This window comes from Neovison vison, chromosome 6 (assembly GCF_020171115.1).
Source record: "Neovison vison isolate M4711 chromosome 6, ASM_NN_V1, whole genome shotgun sequence".
Taxonomy (NCBI): Eukaryota; Metazoa; Chordata; class Mammalia; order Carnivora; family Mustelidae; genus Neogale; species Neogale vison.
The window spans coordinates 1,265,407-1,283,486 of record NC_058096.1 but is presented as its reverse complement, the minus strand read 5'-3'; the positions used below and the strand labels follow the sequence as shown (position 1 = coordinate 1,283,486).

Sequence of the window (18,080 nt, the reverse complement as noted above, 5' to 3'; positions counted from 1 at the left end):
TTGACATCTAGTTGGCACATTTCAGTAAAAATTATAAATTGGGAAAAATGGGTAGAATCCTGCGCCTTTCCTTCCGGCACAGATGACCACATGCCCTCATTAGAGCAGCGGCTCTGAAGGGAACGGAAGCTGGGATCAGCCAGCACCCCGTGCTCCTGTCCCACGGTCGGGGGGGGGGGGCTCCTGGGTGTGTGTGGTTCTCGGAGCACAGTGCAGCTTATTTTGGGGAAAACAGCTGTGGCAGCAAGTCGAGACTCTGGGCTGGGGGCAGGCGCTGGAGGCAGGGACACCTACGCAGCTGAGAGCCTGTGCAGGTTGTCTGAGCAGACGCAAGGCCTGTGTGGCGCAGACCCAGGGCTTCGGAGACGCAGCTGGAGCTGGAGGAGCTCGGCCTGGCTGTCGGGCCTGTCCCTGCAGGCACGGGCAGGGGCTGGGCAACCAGAGGCAAGGCGGTCCGGAGGCCCGGTGGGGGCGAGGGGGAGACTGGTGAGAAGCAGGGGAGGCCGCGCATCGTAAGCCTCAGTGAGTGGAGGGAGGTGGGGGGCGCCCTGGGTAGGACAGTGGCCGAACCTCCCACGAGGGGCAGCCTGCACTGACGGGGTGGAGGGAGTTGGGGGGAGCACGGCAGGCCCAGTGACCCAAGAGCACAGGGCCCCAGGCAGAAGAGTAGTTGGGAGAGCGCTGAGGAAGGCCCTAGGTCGGGCATAGTGCCAGCAGGGCCAGGGAGGTTCCCTGTGCCGGGGGAGGCGGCCTCCCGGCTCCTGGGGGCTGTGGGGAAGCCTGGGGGTGTGGTTCTAAGTGCCATGCTTGTGCGTGGGAGGACTTCCCGGTCACCTGGAGAAGAGGCCGGCTCCCGTGTGGGCGCGTGGCCACGTCATAGGCAGGTCGCACGGGGCCCGGCCCCAGATGCCTGGGGAGCATGGCCACACAGAGGCCGGGGGCTGGTGGCTTGGAGCTCCTTCTGCGCGCGTGCGGGAGCTGGTAGGGCAAGCGAGGGCACAGGCTCACACACACACTTGCACTGATGGGATCACTACCAGACCTGCAGCCCATCCAGAAGATGCCAGAGGCCCTGGCAGGTCTCCTGGGAGCCGGGTCTCCTGTGCCCCACCCTCCCCAGCGCTGTCCCTGCCAGCTCTGCGTCCGCGTGCCCCTGCGCTCAGCCTGCAGGTCCTTCCTGAGGGGGTCCGGACCCACAGCTCAGCACTGCGCCAGCTTCTGCATTCGTCAGATGGCGAAGGATGAGTTGTCTGTAGTGTTCGCTCCTGCTGGTTTGTGCACCAGCTGCTGGCGACCTGGACGCGCACACGAGCCCACTAACTCCACGTGCGCGCTTGCTGCCGGCCGCCCTCCCGGCCCTGGGCTCCGCCGGCTCAGTGGATGTGCTTCTCATCAGCATTCCCCACAGCATCGCGAGTGTCCGTGTGCATTGGTGCTGTCTTCAAAAACGAGGACTTCGTGTTTTAGAGCATGTTAGGTTCCTAGCGGAACGGGGGAGACCGCCCGTGTCTCTCTGCCCCCGGGGTGGTGTGTGTGTCACGGCGGATAAGGCTGCACTCACACACCATTACCACCTTTGCACACATGTGGGACAGTCGCAGCCACCCCTCCAGTGCCACACACCTTCTTTTCACGGCCTTAAAAAGCCTCTGTGGTCTACTCATTCATCCCCACCACCCTCCTCCCCCGCCCCTGCAACACGACCCGTCACGAGCCCCACAACAGTGCCTTCGCCAGAGAGTCCTGTCGCTGGGGTCACACGGGCCGCAGCCGTCTCAGACCGGCTCCTGTCACTCGGTGACACGCACTCACGGTCCCTCCAATGTCCCCTCATGGCGGGATGGCTCATGTCCTCTCGTGCACGGAGCCGCCGCCGCCCTCGTGTGCGGGTTTCCGTGGGGGCGTGTGTTCCCGCCCGCCGTGGGGGGACCTCAGGGAGTGCGGTCGCCGGGTCGGATGGGAAGAGCAGGTTTCGTCTTGGGAGAAACCACCAAACCTCCTTCCGAGGTGGCGGCACCGCCTGCTTTCCCCGCAGCCGTGACCGGGTGCTCCGGGCGCTCCCGTCCTCGCCAGACCGTGGCCGCTCGCGGAGGTGTGCAGGGGAGTCGCCGCTGTTTGAGTTTCATCCCCCGGCGACCTGGGACGTGGGGCAGCTTTACTCATTGGCCGTCTGTGTGTCTTCTCTGTTCAGGTCCTTTGTCTATTTCTAAAAGGTCATTTGTTTCATTGTTGAGTTTCCAGAGCTCTTTATATATTACAGATCACTGTCCTGTATCGGAGGTGTCGTTGGCAAATGCTTCCTCCCAGGCCGTGGCTTGTCTTCTCACTCTCCTGACACGGTCTTTCACAGAACACAGGTCGACGTGTTAACAAAGTCCAGCTCACCCGTCCTCTCTTTCTCGGATTGTGCCTTTGGTGCTGTGTGTGAAAAGTCACCCCCTCTGCAGGGTCCCCCAGGATTTCTCCCGTGTTGTCTTCTCGAAGTTTGATCGTTTCTCATTCTGCATTGAGTCTGCGATCCACGGTGAGTGAATCGTCAGGAGCGTGAGGTCTGTGTCTGGAATCACTTTTTGCGTGTGGACGTGCCGTTGTTCCTGCCCCACTTGTTAAAGACAAGGGTGGCCTTGTGCCTTGGGCAGTGTGTGTGTGGCTGTGTTTCTGGGCGCTCTGTGCTGTCCCATTGCTCTATTTGTCTGTTCCTTCTCCAAGGATATTATTTTGTTCATATAATGGTGAAAGCAAAATATAAATCATGAGGTTTATTCTCTAAAGGTGCTGGATTAAGTTGTTGAATTTCAGATTATTTTCTTTCAAATGATATAAGAATTATATATTACAGTTACTTTTGTTAAATAGTCAAATCATCACTTGGCATTTTTGCTATGGCTAAAAAATTAATCTAGACTTTAGCAAGTTGCTTGATTTGCAGTAAAGTATCAACACAAATCATCTCCATCTTAACATTTCTGTGTTTAAAAATTTGCTGTGTATGGCTGTTAAAGATAAAACCCGTAGCAGCTGCAAATAATAAGTAAAACTTTTCTTACAGCCATTCTGTTTTGAGAATAAAATGGATAAAACCTAGTAATAATTGCTAGTAATCTTAACCAAGTTTACTGCTTGTTTTAAATACTTTTTATTTTTTAAAAAGATTTTATTTATTTATTTGACAGAGATCACAAGTAGGCAGAGAGAGAGAGAGAGGGGGAAGCAGGCTCCCTGCTGGGCAGAGAGCCCGATGCGGGACTCGATTCCCGGACCCTGAGATCATGACCTGAGCCGAAGGCAGTGGCTTAACCCACTGAGGCACCCAGGCCCCCTTTAAACACTTTTTAATCTATACGTTTTTAGTGAATTCCTAATGATAGAATTTCCAGCAGCACGATAGAATATATTCAAGTTCTGACACATTTTCAGTACAAGTAAGTCATGTCTTTATATTTCATTCCAGAATATCTTTTTTCACTGAGGCAGAGGGAGGGCGTGAAAGGGTAGGGGTGAACGCAGCTTCACCGTCTTGCGAGAGGAGGCGCTGCCCGGCCACGCGGTCTTACAACATGAGCGTCTACGAAGGTGTGGATAATAGCGCGTCCACCTGGGGACGAGCACATGGCCGGCTGACTTGTGTTGTTAGAAGTCGGTTGTTGTGCGCGGGCACCCAGCGTCCAGTCCGGTTTGTCAGGAAGTGCCCGTCCCTGACGCGGGCCACCTCCCCGGCCTCGCCGCGGACTTCCGAGTGTGCTCGCTGCCGCCGCGGCTTCGCGGCCACCCCCCTGGCGGTCCGCCTGAACCGCGCGTGTCGTCCTGGGCGCTGGCGTTCCGTCAGGTCCAGCCCGGGAGGGCTAGCCCGGCCTCCTCGCTGCACGACTGTTCAGACTGTTCCTTTTTCCACATAAACTCTGGATCCCGCTCGCCTCGTGCTGCCAAACAAAGGGAGGCTGCACTTGTACCTGGACCCACTTCAACCCGGTCTTTGGATGCCAACTTGAAGGGTCTTTTCACACTTCAGTGCCCCCCAGTTTAGCTTACTTCCTGTGCATTAGGGAGATCATTTGAATATTGCTGTCAAAGAAAGCTATTCTTTAACTGGCCATTTTTGGAATTTTGTTCGAGATGCGGTTTTTTTACGGGGTTTTAATTCTTTCTTGTTTATCGTTCAGGCCATAAGAAGTGCTTTTGCGAATGAAAGAAAAATGGTTCTGTGAAATGCCCTGCAGTGCTTGCATTTATTATTTTGGTTTGTTTTATAACCTTCGGTACCAGAGTTGGCATCTGTAGGTGCTGGAAATGTTGGCTTCTGCTCCGCAGGAGATTTCTGGCGTCTGTTCCTAATATGCACGTACCTACTTACCACTGTGCATAGCCTGATTATTTTCTACTGTGAGACGTTTTCTGTGTCCGTTTTTAAAATTTTAGTATGTGGGAGCAGGTCAACGAGGTGAGCTCCCCAAGTCAGGTGAACTCCACGAGGGCCAAGCCTGTCCCGTGGCGCAGACTCACCCTCCCCATCACTGCACATGCCATCTTCCTGGCGCCGGACCTGCAGGGAAGCCGGCCCTCTCTGCGGACCAGTTATTGGTTAATGATCGCGTGTGCCTGTGTCTACATCTAACTTAACTTCTCATTTGGGATCACGACAGTTCACAGGCAGCGTTAGAAATAACACGAGAGCCCTGCTTGCTTTCCACAGAGCACTGTTACAACAAGGATGTTGACCTCCATACAGTCAAGATCCAGAACATTCTAGCGCTGCAGGGGTCCCTCCTGCTGCCCTTTTATAGCCACAGCCACCTCTTCCCGAGCCCTGGTGGCCCCGACCTGTTCTCCATCTGCAGTTTTCTCATTTCCGCAGTAGTGCGCATCGTGGGCTGCACACAGGTCCATACAACGGACCATGAGATCGGGGTTTTCCACGCATTCTCATTCTCTGGGAATCTACCCAGGTGGTTGTGTATCAACAGTCTGTTCCTTTTTATTGCCACACGGTGTTCCGTGCTGTGGATGGACCGTATTGTAGTGCATCGGTCAGCTGTTGAGGGGCCCCTGGGTTTTCCCAGTTTGGGGTTACTGTGAATCGAGCGGCTCTGAGCACGCACGTACGTATATAAAAATTTCTCAGGTCCTCTCTACCCCCAACGTGGGGCTTGAACTCACAACCCCGAGATCAAGAGTCACACGCTCCACAGAACCCACCAGGCGTCCCCCTGTACCCGTTCTCTATGTGACCATGTCTTCATTTCTCTGAATGAATGCGCATGTTCCGTCTTTAAGACACCACGAGACCGTTCTCCGGGGCGGCTGCACCTGCTAGGTTCCCGCCAGCCGAGTGTGGGACCCGCTTCTGCGCATCCTTGCCAGTGTGTGTGGGGGGTGGCCGCGGTTTTCCCTCGTAGCCGTCCTCACGGGTGTGTGCTGGAGCCGCATGTGGCCTGAGGCGCGTCTCCCTGGGGGCGATGGCGTCCGGCACCGTCTCAGGGGCTCATTGGCCGTCTGTGCGCCCTCGTTGGTGACATCGCTCTTCATGTCTTCTGCCCAGTTTCTGGTTGGCCTGTTTTATTGTCTGGCTTTGAGAATTTCTCGCGTAGGGTGTTGGTTGGCTATGTGGCTTCCAGAGATTTTCTCCATGTCTGTGGCTTGTCTTTTCATCTTTTCAGTAGGGTCTTAAGCAGAAGTGTTTCATTTCGATGAGGTCCCCTTTATCAGTCTTTCCTGTCACAGATCACGCTTTTGATCTGCAAAAGAGTCTGCAAAGTCTTTGCTTCGTCCTAGATCCGGAGGGTTTTCTCCTATGAATTTCCTAAAGGTGTTACGGTTTGTGTTTTACGTTGAAGCCCCTGGCCCGCTGCAGGTGGCCTGCCGTGTGGGGAGTGGGCGCACCGCTCCAGCGTACTTACTGACACGGCTGTCTGTCCTTTCCGCGCTGACCCACCCGGGTGTGCTGGCGAGAGCTTCTCCGTAGGTCCTTCCTCCTGCTCACCGTGACCTGCTTGTCTGTCCCACACCAATTCCACACCGTCCCGGGGACTCAAGCTGTCTAGTAAGTACGTTACGATGGCTGCTTGGAAGTCTTCCTCCAGCGAGTCTGACATCTCTGAACAGCATCTCCTGGTTGTATGTTTTCAGTCAGTGTGGGATCTTCGTGGCTGTCAGTATGAGGAATGATTTTTATTGAAACATGAACATACTATGTTACAGGACCTGAATCTTACCTAAACCTTGTGTGCTAGCTGACTTCCCTCACGCCGCTCTCCCTCCGGGGGGGTCCGGTTCCCCAACAGCTTGCAAGTTTGCTCCTCTTCTGTGGTTTCCTGACAGCCCCAGTGGGGATGAGATGGGCCCCTCAGCACCTCGGCGAGTGTACCCCTGACCCTGCACCATGGCCAGGACGAGTGGGGTCTTTCCACTCCGCCCGTTCCCCGTGGAGCCGGCAGCTCCCTATCTTGGACCTTGGCCGAAAGAACAGTTCTCGTTTTGTTTGTGTCTGTGCCCATCCCCAGTGTCGTCTGGGCTGCTTGGGCTCCCAGGCTGGTGATGCAGAAGCAGAGGCGGGGCCCTCCCTGCCGTGCTCTCCTTGGTCCCCGGCTAGTCGGCCTTCCTCCCTCCACCCTTCGGAGCCCTTCTGATGTTGGCTGTATTTGTAAGAGTTTGGGTTTCTCCGAAGTGCTTTGTGATGGTCGGTCTCACACCAGCTCTGTGCTTGCCTCTCTGCCACCCGCGTCCCGTCTTCAGGGTGCGCCCCAGCTGACCTGACCCCCAGGCTCCCGTTGGCACCTGTGTCCCCGTCGTCCTGCGAGGGACTCCCCAGAGCACCTGTGTCTCACTGAGGGCGTGTGGGACTTCTGCACTCGCGACTGTGTCTTCCCTCCCACTTTGGAACTCAGGGGAGTTACTTTTTCATTAAAACTTGCCATAATGGGAATATTAAAACACATGCAAATACAGAAGCGCATAAGAACACCCACGTGCCCATCGGCCGGCGTGAGCGTACCGGCCTTCAGCCCCGTGTCACCCACACAGCATCTGCGTTGCTCGTGCCGTGCCGTGTTAGTTTACAAGAACAAATCTCCGATGTTCTCATTTCATCTTGAAATACTGAAGTATGTGTCAGTAAAATTTAAGTACTATTTCCACACTGAAGATGACTAATAATTTCTTAATATAATCAGCTATTCAAATAATATTTTTTTTAAGTATTCACTTACTTCTTAGAGAGAGAGAGCGGGCTCAAGCGCGGTGGGGAGGGGCAGAAGGAGGAAGAGAGACTGCAGCAGACTCCCCGCTGAGCACGGAGCCTGACGCGGGACTCGACCCCACGGCCCTGAACTCACGACGTGCCGAAACCAAGAGTCAGATGCTTGACTGACTGCGCCACCCAGGTGTCTCAGTGCAGAACCCGGCTGATTTATGGAGGTTTTGTGCTATCCACAGTGTGATTTGCAAGTAGCACATTTTCAGAAACTGTATCTTGAAGTAATTAACTAATATAAAATAAAAATGCTTAAAAAATAAAATAAGATAAAATAATATAAAGTAAAAATGCTTTTAAAACTATGTAGAAGACTTTCTTAAAGGATCTTTTTTTAAAAGAAGATTTTATTTATTTGAGAGGAGGGAGGGTCAGAGGGAGAAGCAGACTCCCCGCTGAGCAGGGAGCCAGCCCGATGTGGGACTTGATTCTGGGACGCCAGGATCGTGACCTGAGCTGAAGGCAGATGCTTAACCAACTAAGCCACCCAGGTGCCCCAAGGATTCTTTAAAATTCTAAAATTCAAAAAAAAAAAAAAGATGCATTTATGTATTTGAGAGAGAGAACAGGGGCAGGGCAGGGGTAGGGGGACGAATCCCAAGCAGACCCCCCACGGAGCATGGACCCCCCCCCCACATGGGGCTCGATCTCACGACCCTGAGATCACAACTTGAGCCGAAACCAGGAGTCAGATGCTTAACCAACTGAGCCCCCCAGGTGCCCCTTGAATGAAGGATTCTGTATCGAAACTTATTTAACGTTTAGCCACAAATTTGGTGCATGTACATTGAGATTCAACAGCGTTAACAGATGATTGCTGTGAAGACTACATGCGTTTTAGAGAGACAGGAGATTTCTAACATGCAACGATTGGGCGCATTTTAGTCACCATTTTCCTAAAGGAACTGAATTGCCTCTCAGTGACTTACGGGATCAATTTTGCTCGTATACAAAGCAAATGTGGCTACGACATGTGCCATGCTCTCTTCCTGGCTCTCAGTGTGATGGGTCCGGATGATGTACATGTACGGATGATGCCTCAGTACAGTGTCTGGGAAGAGGAGACGGTTACGTTGTTAAGAGTTAGATCCTTGGAGTAATTGTTCTTGGAGGACTTCCTGTGCTTTCCCCGCCCACAGGATTAGAAGTTACAGGTTGCTCAGGGGTTAGATCCGGTTTGAATAGGCCTGTGCTCTTCAGCTGCATCCCCTTGAGACCCCTTCGGGGTGAAGAAGAGCAGCCCGGTGCGAGCCGCCCGGTGCAACCCCGGCGCTCCTGCTTGCGTCTGTAGTTTACGCCCTGGGCCAGAGCCCCGCGAGCAGCGAGCAAACGGCGGGGGGACCGGCGTGTACCTGGCGCGTCTTTGTTCGCGCTGTGGGAGAGCTCCCTCTGACCCATCCTTGTCCTCGCTGTCCCCTGGGACCCAGCCCCCGCCGCGGGGCCGCCCTCCTCGGAGTGGCCCCGGAGTCGTGGGGCGGTCCCTTCCTACCGGCGCCTCCTGACGGCGCAGCCCCGGGCGGCGGTCACTCGGTGTCCTTGACCATGCAGATGTCCCGTCCCGGGCCGCAGACCTAACCATCCTTGTTCGGGACTTTCTTCTTCAGCTTGTAGTAAAGGAGCACAGAGCAGGCTGGCGCCATCTGCTCACGTGACGGCACACTGAACAGTCTTTCCTTGCTGTCTTTCAGACAGAAACCACCTCCGCCGGTCAAGAAGCCCTCAGAAGGCCCTTGCCATGGACACAGAAGATGAAGAGAACACGAGTAAGACCCGGCCTATCGTGTGGCACCAAGTAGCTCGCTCTCCGTTCGAACCCTAGTGTTCTTGTCAGTCTTTCTAATGAGACTAATTTGGGAAAAGTGATTCTTTCCTCCAGTATTTCCTACACCAGTGACGGTGGCTGTTTGAAGTCTCTGATGTGTTCTCTACAGTAGGTGTTGGTACCTGGTGTGGGCATTTCCCTGCGGCCGTGTGTGGGACCGTCTGTCACTCTGGGCCACCGTGTGTGTCCCTGGAGGCAAATACAGGCCTCCGGATGCGCTGGCCACGGAGCTGCCCGTCTTCATCAGACATCACAGCCTGGTCTCCCACGGGCGGCCGGATTTTCTGTTCCAATCCAAAATACCCTTTGAGATTAATTTAAATACTTGCTCATCTAGGATAACACTACCCAGATTTTCCCTGTAAATACGATGGATTCTTCTCATGCTTTGAGGGAAGGGAGCTCTCATGAGGCTGCCGATCTCGTTTCCAGACTTCCGTGAGCCCTTGGGTGCTGTGGACCGGAGCTCACTGTTCGGCCTGTTCCGCGTCCCACGCTGTCCTCTCTGGAGCGCCGGCTGGCGAGCCTCAGGGGCGCACAGCTTCCCTCCCGCAGCGGTGTCCTCTGTGAGACGTTCCCTGAACGCCTGTCCTCTGTTTTATCTTTATTCCCAGATAGCCTGCGTTTGCGTAAGGTTTAAAGGCTCCCACAGAAGTTGGGAGCTTTTGGTGGGGAAATTACAGCAGAGCACATTTGGCGATACATGTACACAGTATTTTTTTCGGTATATGTACATGTGTACATTCTCACTTGTCTGTGTTCGGTGGCTCCCAAGGAAGACCTGCAGGTCGAAATGACGAGTGACCTTTTATTGAGAGTGGCCACCGTGAGTAGAGCGGAGGTCAGTCCAGCTCCCTGTGACTTCACCCAGAACCGGCCCGCTGAGGCCTTACCGTGGGCCTGCTGCCCCACAGGCTGCTCCACGGGCTCTGCAGTGGGGAATGTGCCACGGGCCGGGCCTCTGTTACACGAGCCGCACGGAAAGTGCTCTCTTGGGTGGTCGGGGGCGTGAGAAAGCGGGAGCAATTGCTTTTCAGCAGCGACACCCGAGCTCCGCCTCTCCTGCTTCCTGCAGGCTGCTGTCCCCATCAGTCCCTCCTCGGGAGGTCAGTTCCGCTCGCCGTGGCCACTTCTGCCCGTGCGCAACCCCACTTGGGGACATGTGAGCACCTGTCCCCCAAGCCTCCTTTTCTCGGGCCCGTGGGCTGTCCTCCACAGCGGCAGCCGTGGGTTTGGGTGGAAACATCGCGTGTGTGTGTGGACCCTGTGGTAACTCTCCAAGATAAAGGAGTGTTCTGAGTGCTTCTGCAGGAGACACGGATGCTGGTTCCCGAGCTGGAGGTGACGGGCAGCCCTAGATCTTCTGGGGCTTCAGAGACAACGAAAGAGCTTATCACGGTTGTGTTCACATCTGTGAAATAGAGCAGCACGCTCCGTGTGTTTCAGAGCTGGGACACTGGGGCCTCTTCTCCCTCTAATGTCGTTTTCCTTTACGTAGTAGCACTTCCGATCGGGCGGAAGCGGGGCCGTATCTGAGCCCCGAAGCAGATGACAGCCCGGAATCTGTGTGGTCTGTGGCCCCGGAAGCACCTTCTTCTGACAATCTCAAGTCTGTCTGTCGCGCCAGTACTGGCTGTGTCCGTGCGTGCGCGGCCGGCCTTTGTGTCCGAGGCTGTGTGTGTGATTGTGTGCTCACGTGCTCGCGCGGCCGTGGCCCGACCCTCGGGCTGGGCGCTCCTCTGGCACCAGCCCAGCTGCACGCGGTCGGGCGGCGCGTGTTTCTCTTACTCACTTGTGGATCTAAATTTTGTCTCACTCTGCCCCTTTAACCTTTGTTTCCTTTGAGCACCGAAAGGAGTAACCTAGCGAGCTTTTGCTGGAGGATGTTATAAATGAAAATTTAGTGTCCGTTCCGTCGGCTTTGTTAACTGGGAGAAGTGGTGTGTGCTGGGCCCCGGGGACTTGCCATTGTCGGGAGCCGTCTCCGCTCCCTCCTCTCGCCCTCGGTGGTTTCCAGGGCGTTAGTCTTTGCATCTCAGCTCTGGAAGCCCAAGAACTTGAACTTTGGGACTTGGTGGCCAGCAGCCCAGACTGTCTGTCCCGTTTAGCCTCCTGGCAGGCAGCCTATAAAAACGAACCTGGAAAACATGGGGTTTTTCTCCGTTGTTTTCTTTTTTAAGTCTTGATAAACTTACAGAGAAGAGTGAATACTTTCCTATTCCCCTTTTTGAAATTAAAATTATATTTATTTTGCCATGAACTTTAAGAGTTTTAAAATTATCCTTATTAATTGTAAACAGAAACTGTCCTTAAAAGGCAGAATAATCAAATTATTCTGTAAGTCCATCAAATATTTGTTTAAAAAAGAAGACAAAATCACTGGCTTTACTTAGAATGTTAGGAAGTTGTAGGCCGTTTGCAGTTTCAGTCTTACGTCTTTTTCTACATATTTTTTCCCTGTAGTGGAGTGTAGTAAGGGTTCGCAGGGGAACAGTCCCCACACAGCGTGGAAAGAGTGGAAGCACGTACTGGAAGTGCAGCCGCCCCCTCAGGGTCCCCCCAGTAGCCAGAGCGCTTCCCAGGACTCGAGAGGTGTCCCCTGAGATCGATTCAGGACTACATCAAGGCACGGCACCTGATGCGAATATTCAGAGCCTGAACGCTGATGAGCTCAGAATGCCTGCTTGAAGTCCTGTCCCCATGGGAAGCGCTGCTGTCCAGAGCCCGAGAGCCCAAGAGCCCCAGAGCAGGGACATCGGGGAGGAGGGGGTGTGTGTGCGCTGACGGGAGGTTTTCGGATTCGGTTACCATCCCGCACTTTGATAAGCTTGAACAGCGCATCTCTAGACACTCAGAATATTCTTGTAGGAGAAAGTGGTTTCCAAGATTCCCCTTTTAATGCAGAGCAGCTGGTGATCCAGACGAGCGGTGGGGGCGGGCGGTGGTCCGTGGGTGGCACAGGTGGCTGTCCGCACGCCCCGCGGGGAAGGAGGGATAAGCACACATCACTTACCCAGTTACAAAGAGAGACGAAGGAATCTATAAATTTTGCATTTACAAGATCCTACAACGAAGGCGTTGTAAGTTACTCTTTCTGGGCACCGCAGGTTCGAGCAGCACAGATGTTAAGGAAAGCTGCGGTCTGGACAGCGTGCCCCCCAAGGACGGCAGCGCGCCCGGGCCCGGCGAGGGCGCCCCGCTCTCCAACGGGGGCAGCGGTGGCGCCAGCCGGAAGCGGCCCCTGGAGGAGGGCAGCAACGGCCACGCCAAGTTCCGCCTGAAGAAGAGGAGGCGGCCGCCGGGGCCCGCGCTGCCGAAGAATGCCCTGATGCAGCTGAACGAGATCAAGCCCGGCCTGCAGTACGCGCTGCTCTCACAGACGGGCCCCGTGCACGCGCCCTTGTTCGTCATGTCCGTGGAAGTGAACGGGCAGGTGTTCGAGGGCTCCGGCCCCACCAAGAAGAAGGCCAAGCTGCACGCCGCCGAGAAGGCCCTGCGGTCTTTCGTGCAGTTCCCCAACGCCTCCGAGGCGCACCTGGCCATGGGGAGGACCCTGTCCACCAACACGGACTTCACGTCCGACCAGGCCGACTTCCCCGACACGCTCTTCAACGGCTTCGAGACCCCCGACCGGTCGGAGGTGCCCTTCTACCTGGGCTCCAACGGGGACGACTCCTTCAGCTCCAGCGGGGACCTGAGCTTGGCGGCGTCCCCGGCGCCCGCGAGCCTCGCACAGCCCCCCCTCCCCGGCCCCCCGCCGTTCCCGCCGCCGAGCGGCAAGAACCCCGTGATGATCCTGAACGAGCTGCGGCCCGGGCTGAAGTACGACTTCCTGTCGGAGAGCGGGGAGAGCCACGCCAAGAGCTTCGTCATGTCCGTGGTGGTGGACGGCCAGTTCTTCGAGGGCTCGGGCAGGAACAAGAAGCTCGCCAAGGCCCGGGCCGCGCAGTCCGCCCTGGCGACCATTTTTAACTTGCACTTGGATCAAACGCCGTCTCGCCAGCCCATCCCCAGCGAGGGCCTGCAGTTGCACCTGCCGCAGGTGAGGACGCGCGCCGCTGCCGGAAACGGTGGCCATGTCTTGACAGTGCTTTCAGACAGGGCTCCTCCTCCTGGTCCCTGTTGATGTCCCGTTGGAACGGCACCGGTAAGTCTGGCTCCGGGCATCCTGCCTGCCCGGGTGGCGCGTGCTGGGCGGCCTGTCCGGGACCAGGGCGTGCACCAGCATCCACCAGGGCAGCGCTGTCGGCGGCCTCCAGGCCGAGTCCTGCCCCGCGCCCCATGGCAGCCCGAGGCTCCCTTCCCCCCAGGCCTCCCTTGCAGGGACCCAGGTCCCGCAGCAGCCTGTGACAGGAGCAGCTCCGCGGTTTCCTGCGAAGTCTGCCCGGGGAACCCTGAGCACAGGAGAGAGGCCGGCCGGTCAGCTGCTGAGAGCCTAGCCTGGGTGGGAGTGGGCGTCTCCCAGCTCCAGCGGGGCTGACGGCTGAGGGGCCGGCCGGGGGGTGCTCCGTGACAGGCATGATCCCTCTCGGAGGGTGAGGGATGGAAGGGGACCCTCCAGTGGCTCTCACGGTGCTTGGGAATCTGTACCTGGAATGTCCTAGATGCGGTCCATGTGGGCCTCCCTGCTGCTTGGCCGGAGGTAGGCGTCCACTCTTGTTTGGGCTTGGACGGCCCCCCGTAAGACCAGGACAAAGACAGAATTTCAGGCGGGCTCATGGCTTGCACACAAAAGGGGAAGCTCGAAGTGGGGGATAGCAGGTGGCTGGCACTCTACACCCTAGAATCCTTTGTGTGTCGCTTCTCTTCGTGGAAATCCAGTTTTCTGGGTAAGGGTAAAAACTTTTTTTAGAGAGAAAATCGATTACCCTCCTCTGTTCCTTTTTGTTGAAGTAGTACCGAGGTTGAAGATGAATTGTGCACTGGTTTGAGGAGAGAATGAAGGGACTCAGATCAGTACACGGACCGCTTGTATTTCTCGTAGAAGAATCTGGAAGGTCGTGGCTTCTCTGGTGCCTTTGAACACAATTAGAGTAATTTCTCTATGCTGTTGCCCGAGGTGACCGGTACTGCTAGGGTTTAGAAGAAGAAACTATTCTGCCTAAAGCTGAGCCAAATACAGCATCATGTAAGAAGTAGTGTGTTCAGAGTGTCCCACGGGCAGTCAGTGAACCCGGTAATTGTCGCGGCCGGCATGACAAATTGACCAGGAACGTGAGGGTAAGAGGGTGGTGAAAATTAAGAGTCAAAGAGATGGGGCAGGAGGAGCACCGAGGGGGATGTCCCGTGGTGCCGAGTTTATTCAAGGCTGTGGGGCATTATATAGCTAACAGAAACAATCATAAGAAAAGTATCTAATTTTAGCTGATTGCTAAAGAGTTTGCAACAAGCACAGAAAATCCTCCAAGCTTTCCCATTACCTATTTCCCAAACACCAATAGCAGACCTTCTAGCGCCAGATGTGCTGGCTTCAAGGCCACTCAAGACACAGTTTATGGAAGCACAGCACAGTCTTACTGTGGTGTAGTCTACGGCCTGTGCAAGGCCAGCAAGGACCAGCCAAGAATTTCTGACCCCGGCCAGATCGTCTCTCGCTGACTAGCAAACGTGTGGGCAGTCACGTAGGCGAGCGTGCAACACACAGCACAGACCCTTTCCCAGTGCTGCTCGACTTCATGGACCTTAGCCTTTTGTTCGGCTATTCAGCCTTTAAAGGAGGCACAGTCAGGGCCTGGTTGGGTCCTCGTCTCAAGCCTTACCATGGCCTCCCACAGGTAGTACGTCCCACATTAACCTGTTACGAACGTTTGTCAGAAGGACGTCAGTCCACTTACTGTTTCACACGTCGATGGCACTAGTTCCCTGGAGATTTCCTGTTTTCAGGTCTGCTGTTTGCTGCGCGTGTTCCAGCTTGAGTTCGCGACTGTTCACGGTCTGCGGCCACCTGACTTCCCTTAGCATCAGAAGAGTCGCACGTGAGACGATTGGAGACCTGCCAAACGCTGCGAACCCCTGATGCCTGGGTTTTGCAGGGTGGAGGGTCCCGGCGTGGCAGGGAGGCAGGCAGGGGCCCTAGCCTGGCCCGGATTTCTGCGGGAGCAGAGACCAGAGCTCTGCTGGGGTCCACGTGGGGCCTCACCGGGGGGGCGTCTGGGAATCCCACCTAAGGGAGGGAGGAGGTAGGCAGCGGTCCTGTCAGCCCTGCCCCCGGCCGCTTGCCTGGGTTCTGCGAGCGTCCAAAGCTCATTTCTGAACCTTGTGGCCGCGGAGCCGTCTGTGCCCGTGTCTGCTCACTGGGCCCCCACCGTGGTGTCTCTGGAGCACACCCCCCGGGAGCTTTCCTTGGAGGACCTGGGGCGGTCCCTGCAGAATCAGCCCTCGCAGCTTGGATTCTGGGCTCCGCCGTCTTTGCACGGGACGTCTCCAGGCCCGCCCTCGGGAGCGCTGAGCATCCACACCATTTGCCTGGAGTGGCCCTTGAGTCCCTGGTCATGGGACTTGTTGCCTTCATCGTGTCCATAGTGGCATTCCAGGGTTTAAACCCAGACGCCATGGTGCATGGAGGCGTGCAGAGCCCTCGGCCTTTAGTGGGTTCTGTGAGGGGCAGAAGCCGGCCGTCGGCCCCAGCCCAGCTTTGAGCCGTGGCCTCTCAGCACCTGGGGCTGTTGCAGAGACGCCTGGGGCTGGGGGGCGCGGGCGTGACTCTCCCGTATACGGTGCCCGCAGCACGTACAGAGACTCGCTCTCTTACCTGCAGTCTCTGAGGGGCTGGAGGAACAGTCCCGGTGCTGACCGTGCCCGCCTCTGACCAGTAAGTGTCCACACAAGGGCCTGACCTCCTCTGAGCATCTCTGAGCTCTGCGGTTTGGAGATTGCCCGGACCTTCCATGAAACGGAAGCTTTTCTTTTCTGTGGCTTATTCTTAGCCTCTCAAGACTTTTTCTCTTATGTAAATTGGAACACGTGGTCCTTCATCTTTGATCCCCTTCCCACCGTGTCGCCTGCCCCCACGCGTGTGGCACTGAGGCCTCTGCCTGGGGTGCGGGGGGGCTTGCTGCCCCCCGTTTTCTGTCCATGCTCCCCACCCCCGACTTGAGCACAGTCTTCTGGGGACTCTTTGGTACTTACTGGGGCAAAGGCAGGAGGAAGAAATCCTGGTGACTTTTGTTTTTTTCAAAGAAAGTCATCATTTAAGGGACACCTGGGTGGCTCAGTTGGTTAAGCTGCTGCCTTCAGCTCAGGTTCTAATCCCAGGGTCCTAGGATCGAGTCCCGCATCGGGCTCCTTGCTCAGTGGGGAGCCTGTTTCTCTCTCTACCTCTACCTGCCACCCTGCCTGCTTGTGTTCTCTCTCTCTCCCTGACAAATAAATAAATAATTTTTTTTAAAAAGTCATCATTTAGGATGATGGACGTTTCCGTCCATTTGGGGAGTGTTTTATCACAGGCCAAGCTGGGGACACCAGACATAGCTGTTTGATACTCACGGACCAGTGTGAGGTTGGAGGACACACTGCCCACATGCATGTCCCGTTGGGCTTCACTTCCCAGAAACACTTGTATCCAAGATCCGTTGTAAACCGTGAAGCAAGACCACGGCTGTGTTCGCTGCTGGGAAACGCAGCCTGCAGGGCAGGCCGACGGGTCTGGCGGTGGACCAGCCACCTGTCCCCCCTTCCCCAGGGAGCGTGGCCGTCAGTGCTGTCTGCGGGGGCTGGGTCTGTGGCGGGGGCCCTCGCAGGCCTCGCCGGCGCTGCTCCCAGGCCGTGCAGCAGGTGCCCCGGGCAGAGGCTAGCACAGCTGCGTGGCTCTTCTCCTGGGCGTTCATCACGCAGCCCCTTCTCTTGCCCTGATGTTGTGGGTCACACTCGGGGGAGTGTTCCCTGGCCCCGTCAGCCCCCGAGTGGACGGCCACCCCTCCTGCACTCAGGAAAAGGAGCATTTTCACTTCCTCCAAAAGCCCTGTCGCTCCCCGTGGCCTCGGAGGCTGGGAGAGCTGGGTGCAGAGCCGCGGAGGGTGTGAGGCGGGTGGCCGGGGGTGCTGCTCTGGCTGGGGCCTGCCTCAGCTTCTTCATCCGGGGGGGGGTGCTGGGGTATTGGGGTATTGGGAGGGCCAGAGGGGTGGCACAGGCTCTGGACTGTCCCTGTCCGTGAGACTCTCGAAGAATTCCACCCGGAGCCTCCAAAGCTCCTGGGGCCTGTGTTTCCAGGGAGTGTTTTAGAGGGAGAAAAAAGCCCGCCCGCCCATGCACAGACACGTGCCTGTTTGCCAGATTTGCAAAGAAGAGAAGCCGTCTGTAAGGCCACTCCGAAGGGACAGCCTTGTCGGTGTGCACGGGGCAGGGGCCAGTCCGCACCCCTGACTCCCTGCTGTGGTCCTCAGGTGCTAGCCGATGCCGTGGCCCGCCTGGTGCAGGATAAGTTCGGCGACCTGACGGACAACTTCTCCTCTCCGCACGCTCGCAGGAAAGTTCTAGCCGGCGTCGTCATGACCACAGGTAAAACTCTGTGCTGTGCTTCGCGCTGAAAAGAGAGAGGACGTGCTCTCTGGCCGCGACTGACCGTCTCTGTGACACTAACGGGGCTGTTTTCCTAGTTCTTCAGAATCTCCGCCACCTGCAAACAGGGGAACCGCACTTTCCAAACTTTTTTCTTATATGTTCATTGCTTTAACCTACGTTTTCTTATTTGGAGAAAGCGTGCTGCTGTATTAGCATCCGATTCCTATAATCCCATGTGAGCGGTTTTGACTGACTCTGGAAAAGTCCAGCAAAATGGCACCCCCCCCTTCCTGCTTCATTTGTCAGTGGGTTGCATCTGGCTTACCCAGGAGTGACCCTGATCGCTAGTTTTGTGGGGACAGGCAGCTCTAGGAAGAACAGGAAATGCACAGGTAAAAAGCACACTTCGGGTTGGCAGAAGGAGCCCTGTTAAATTTACCCAGAAGTTCCCACCAGCGCAAGGTACCCCTGAGTCCTTTCCTGCACCCCAGGGGTGAGGACGCTGAGCCCTGT

General features: G+C 56.1%; 1 protein-coding gene across 4 annotated transcripts in view; it reads left to right on the top strand.

The window, feature by feature from the left end:
- ADARB1 (adenosine deaminase RNA specific B1) overlaps nt 1-18,080 on the top strand; it is a 132,070-nt gene that overhangs the window by 77,998 nt on the left and 35,992 nt on the right. For 3 of the 4 annotated variants that reach the window (XM_044250796.1, XM_044250797.1, XM_044250799.1), the window contains exons 3-5: nt 8,935-9,009; nt 12,176-13,110; nt 17,450-17,564. In XM_044250796.1, coding sequence (XP_044106731.1) covers nt 8,982-9,009; nt 12,176-13,110; nt 17,450-17,564 — 1,078 coding nt within the window. In that variant the 5' untranslated portion in view covers nt 8,935-8,981. The remainder of the gene's footprint in view (nt 1-8,934; nt 9,010-12,175; nt 13,111-17,449; nt 17,565-18,080) is intronic. The other variant, XM_044250798.1, reaches the window with a different exon arrangement.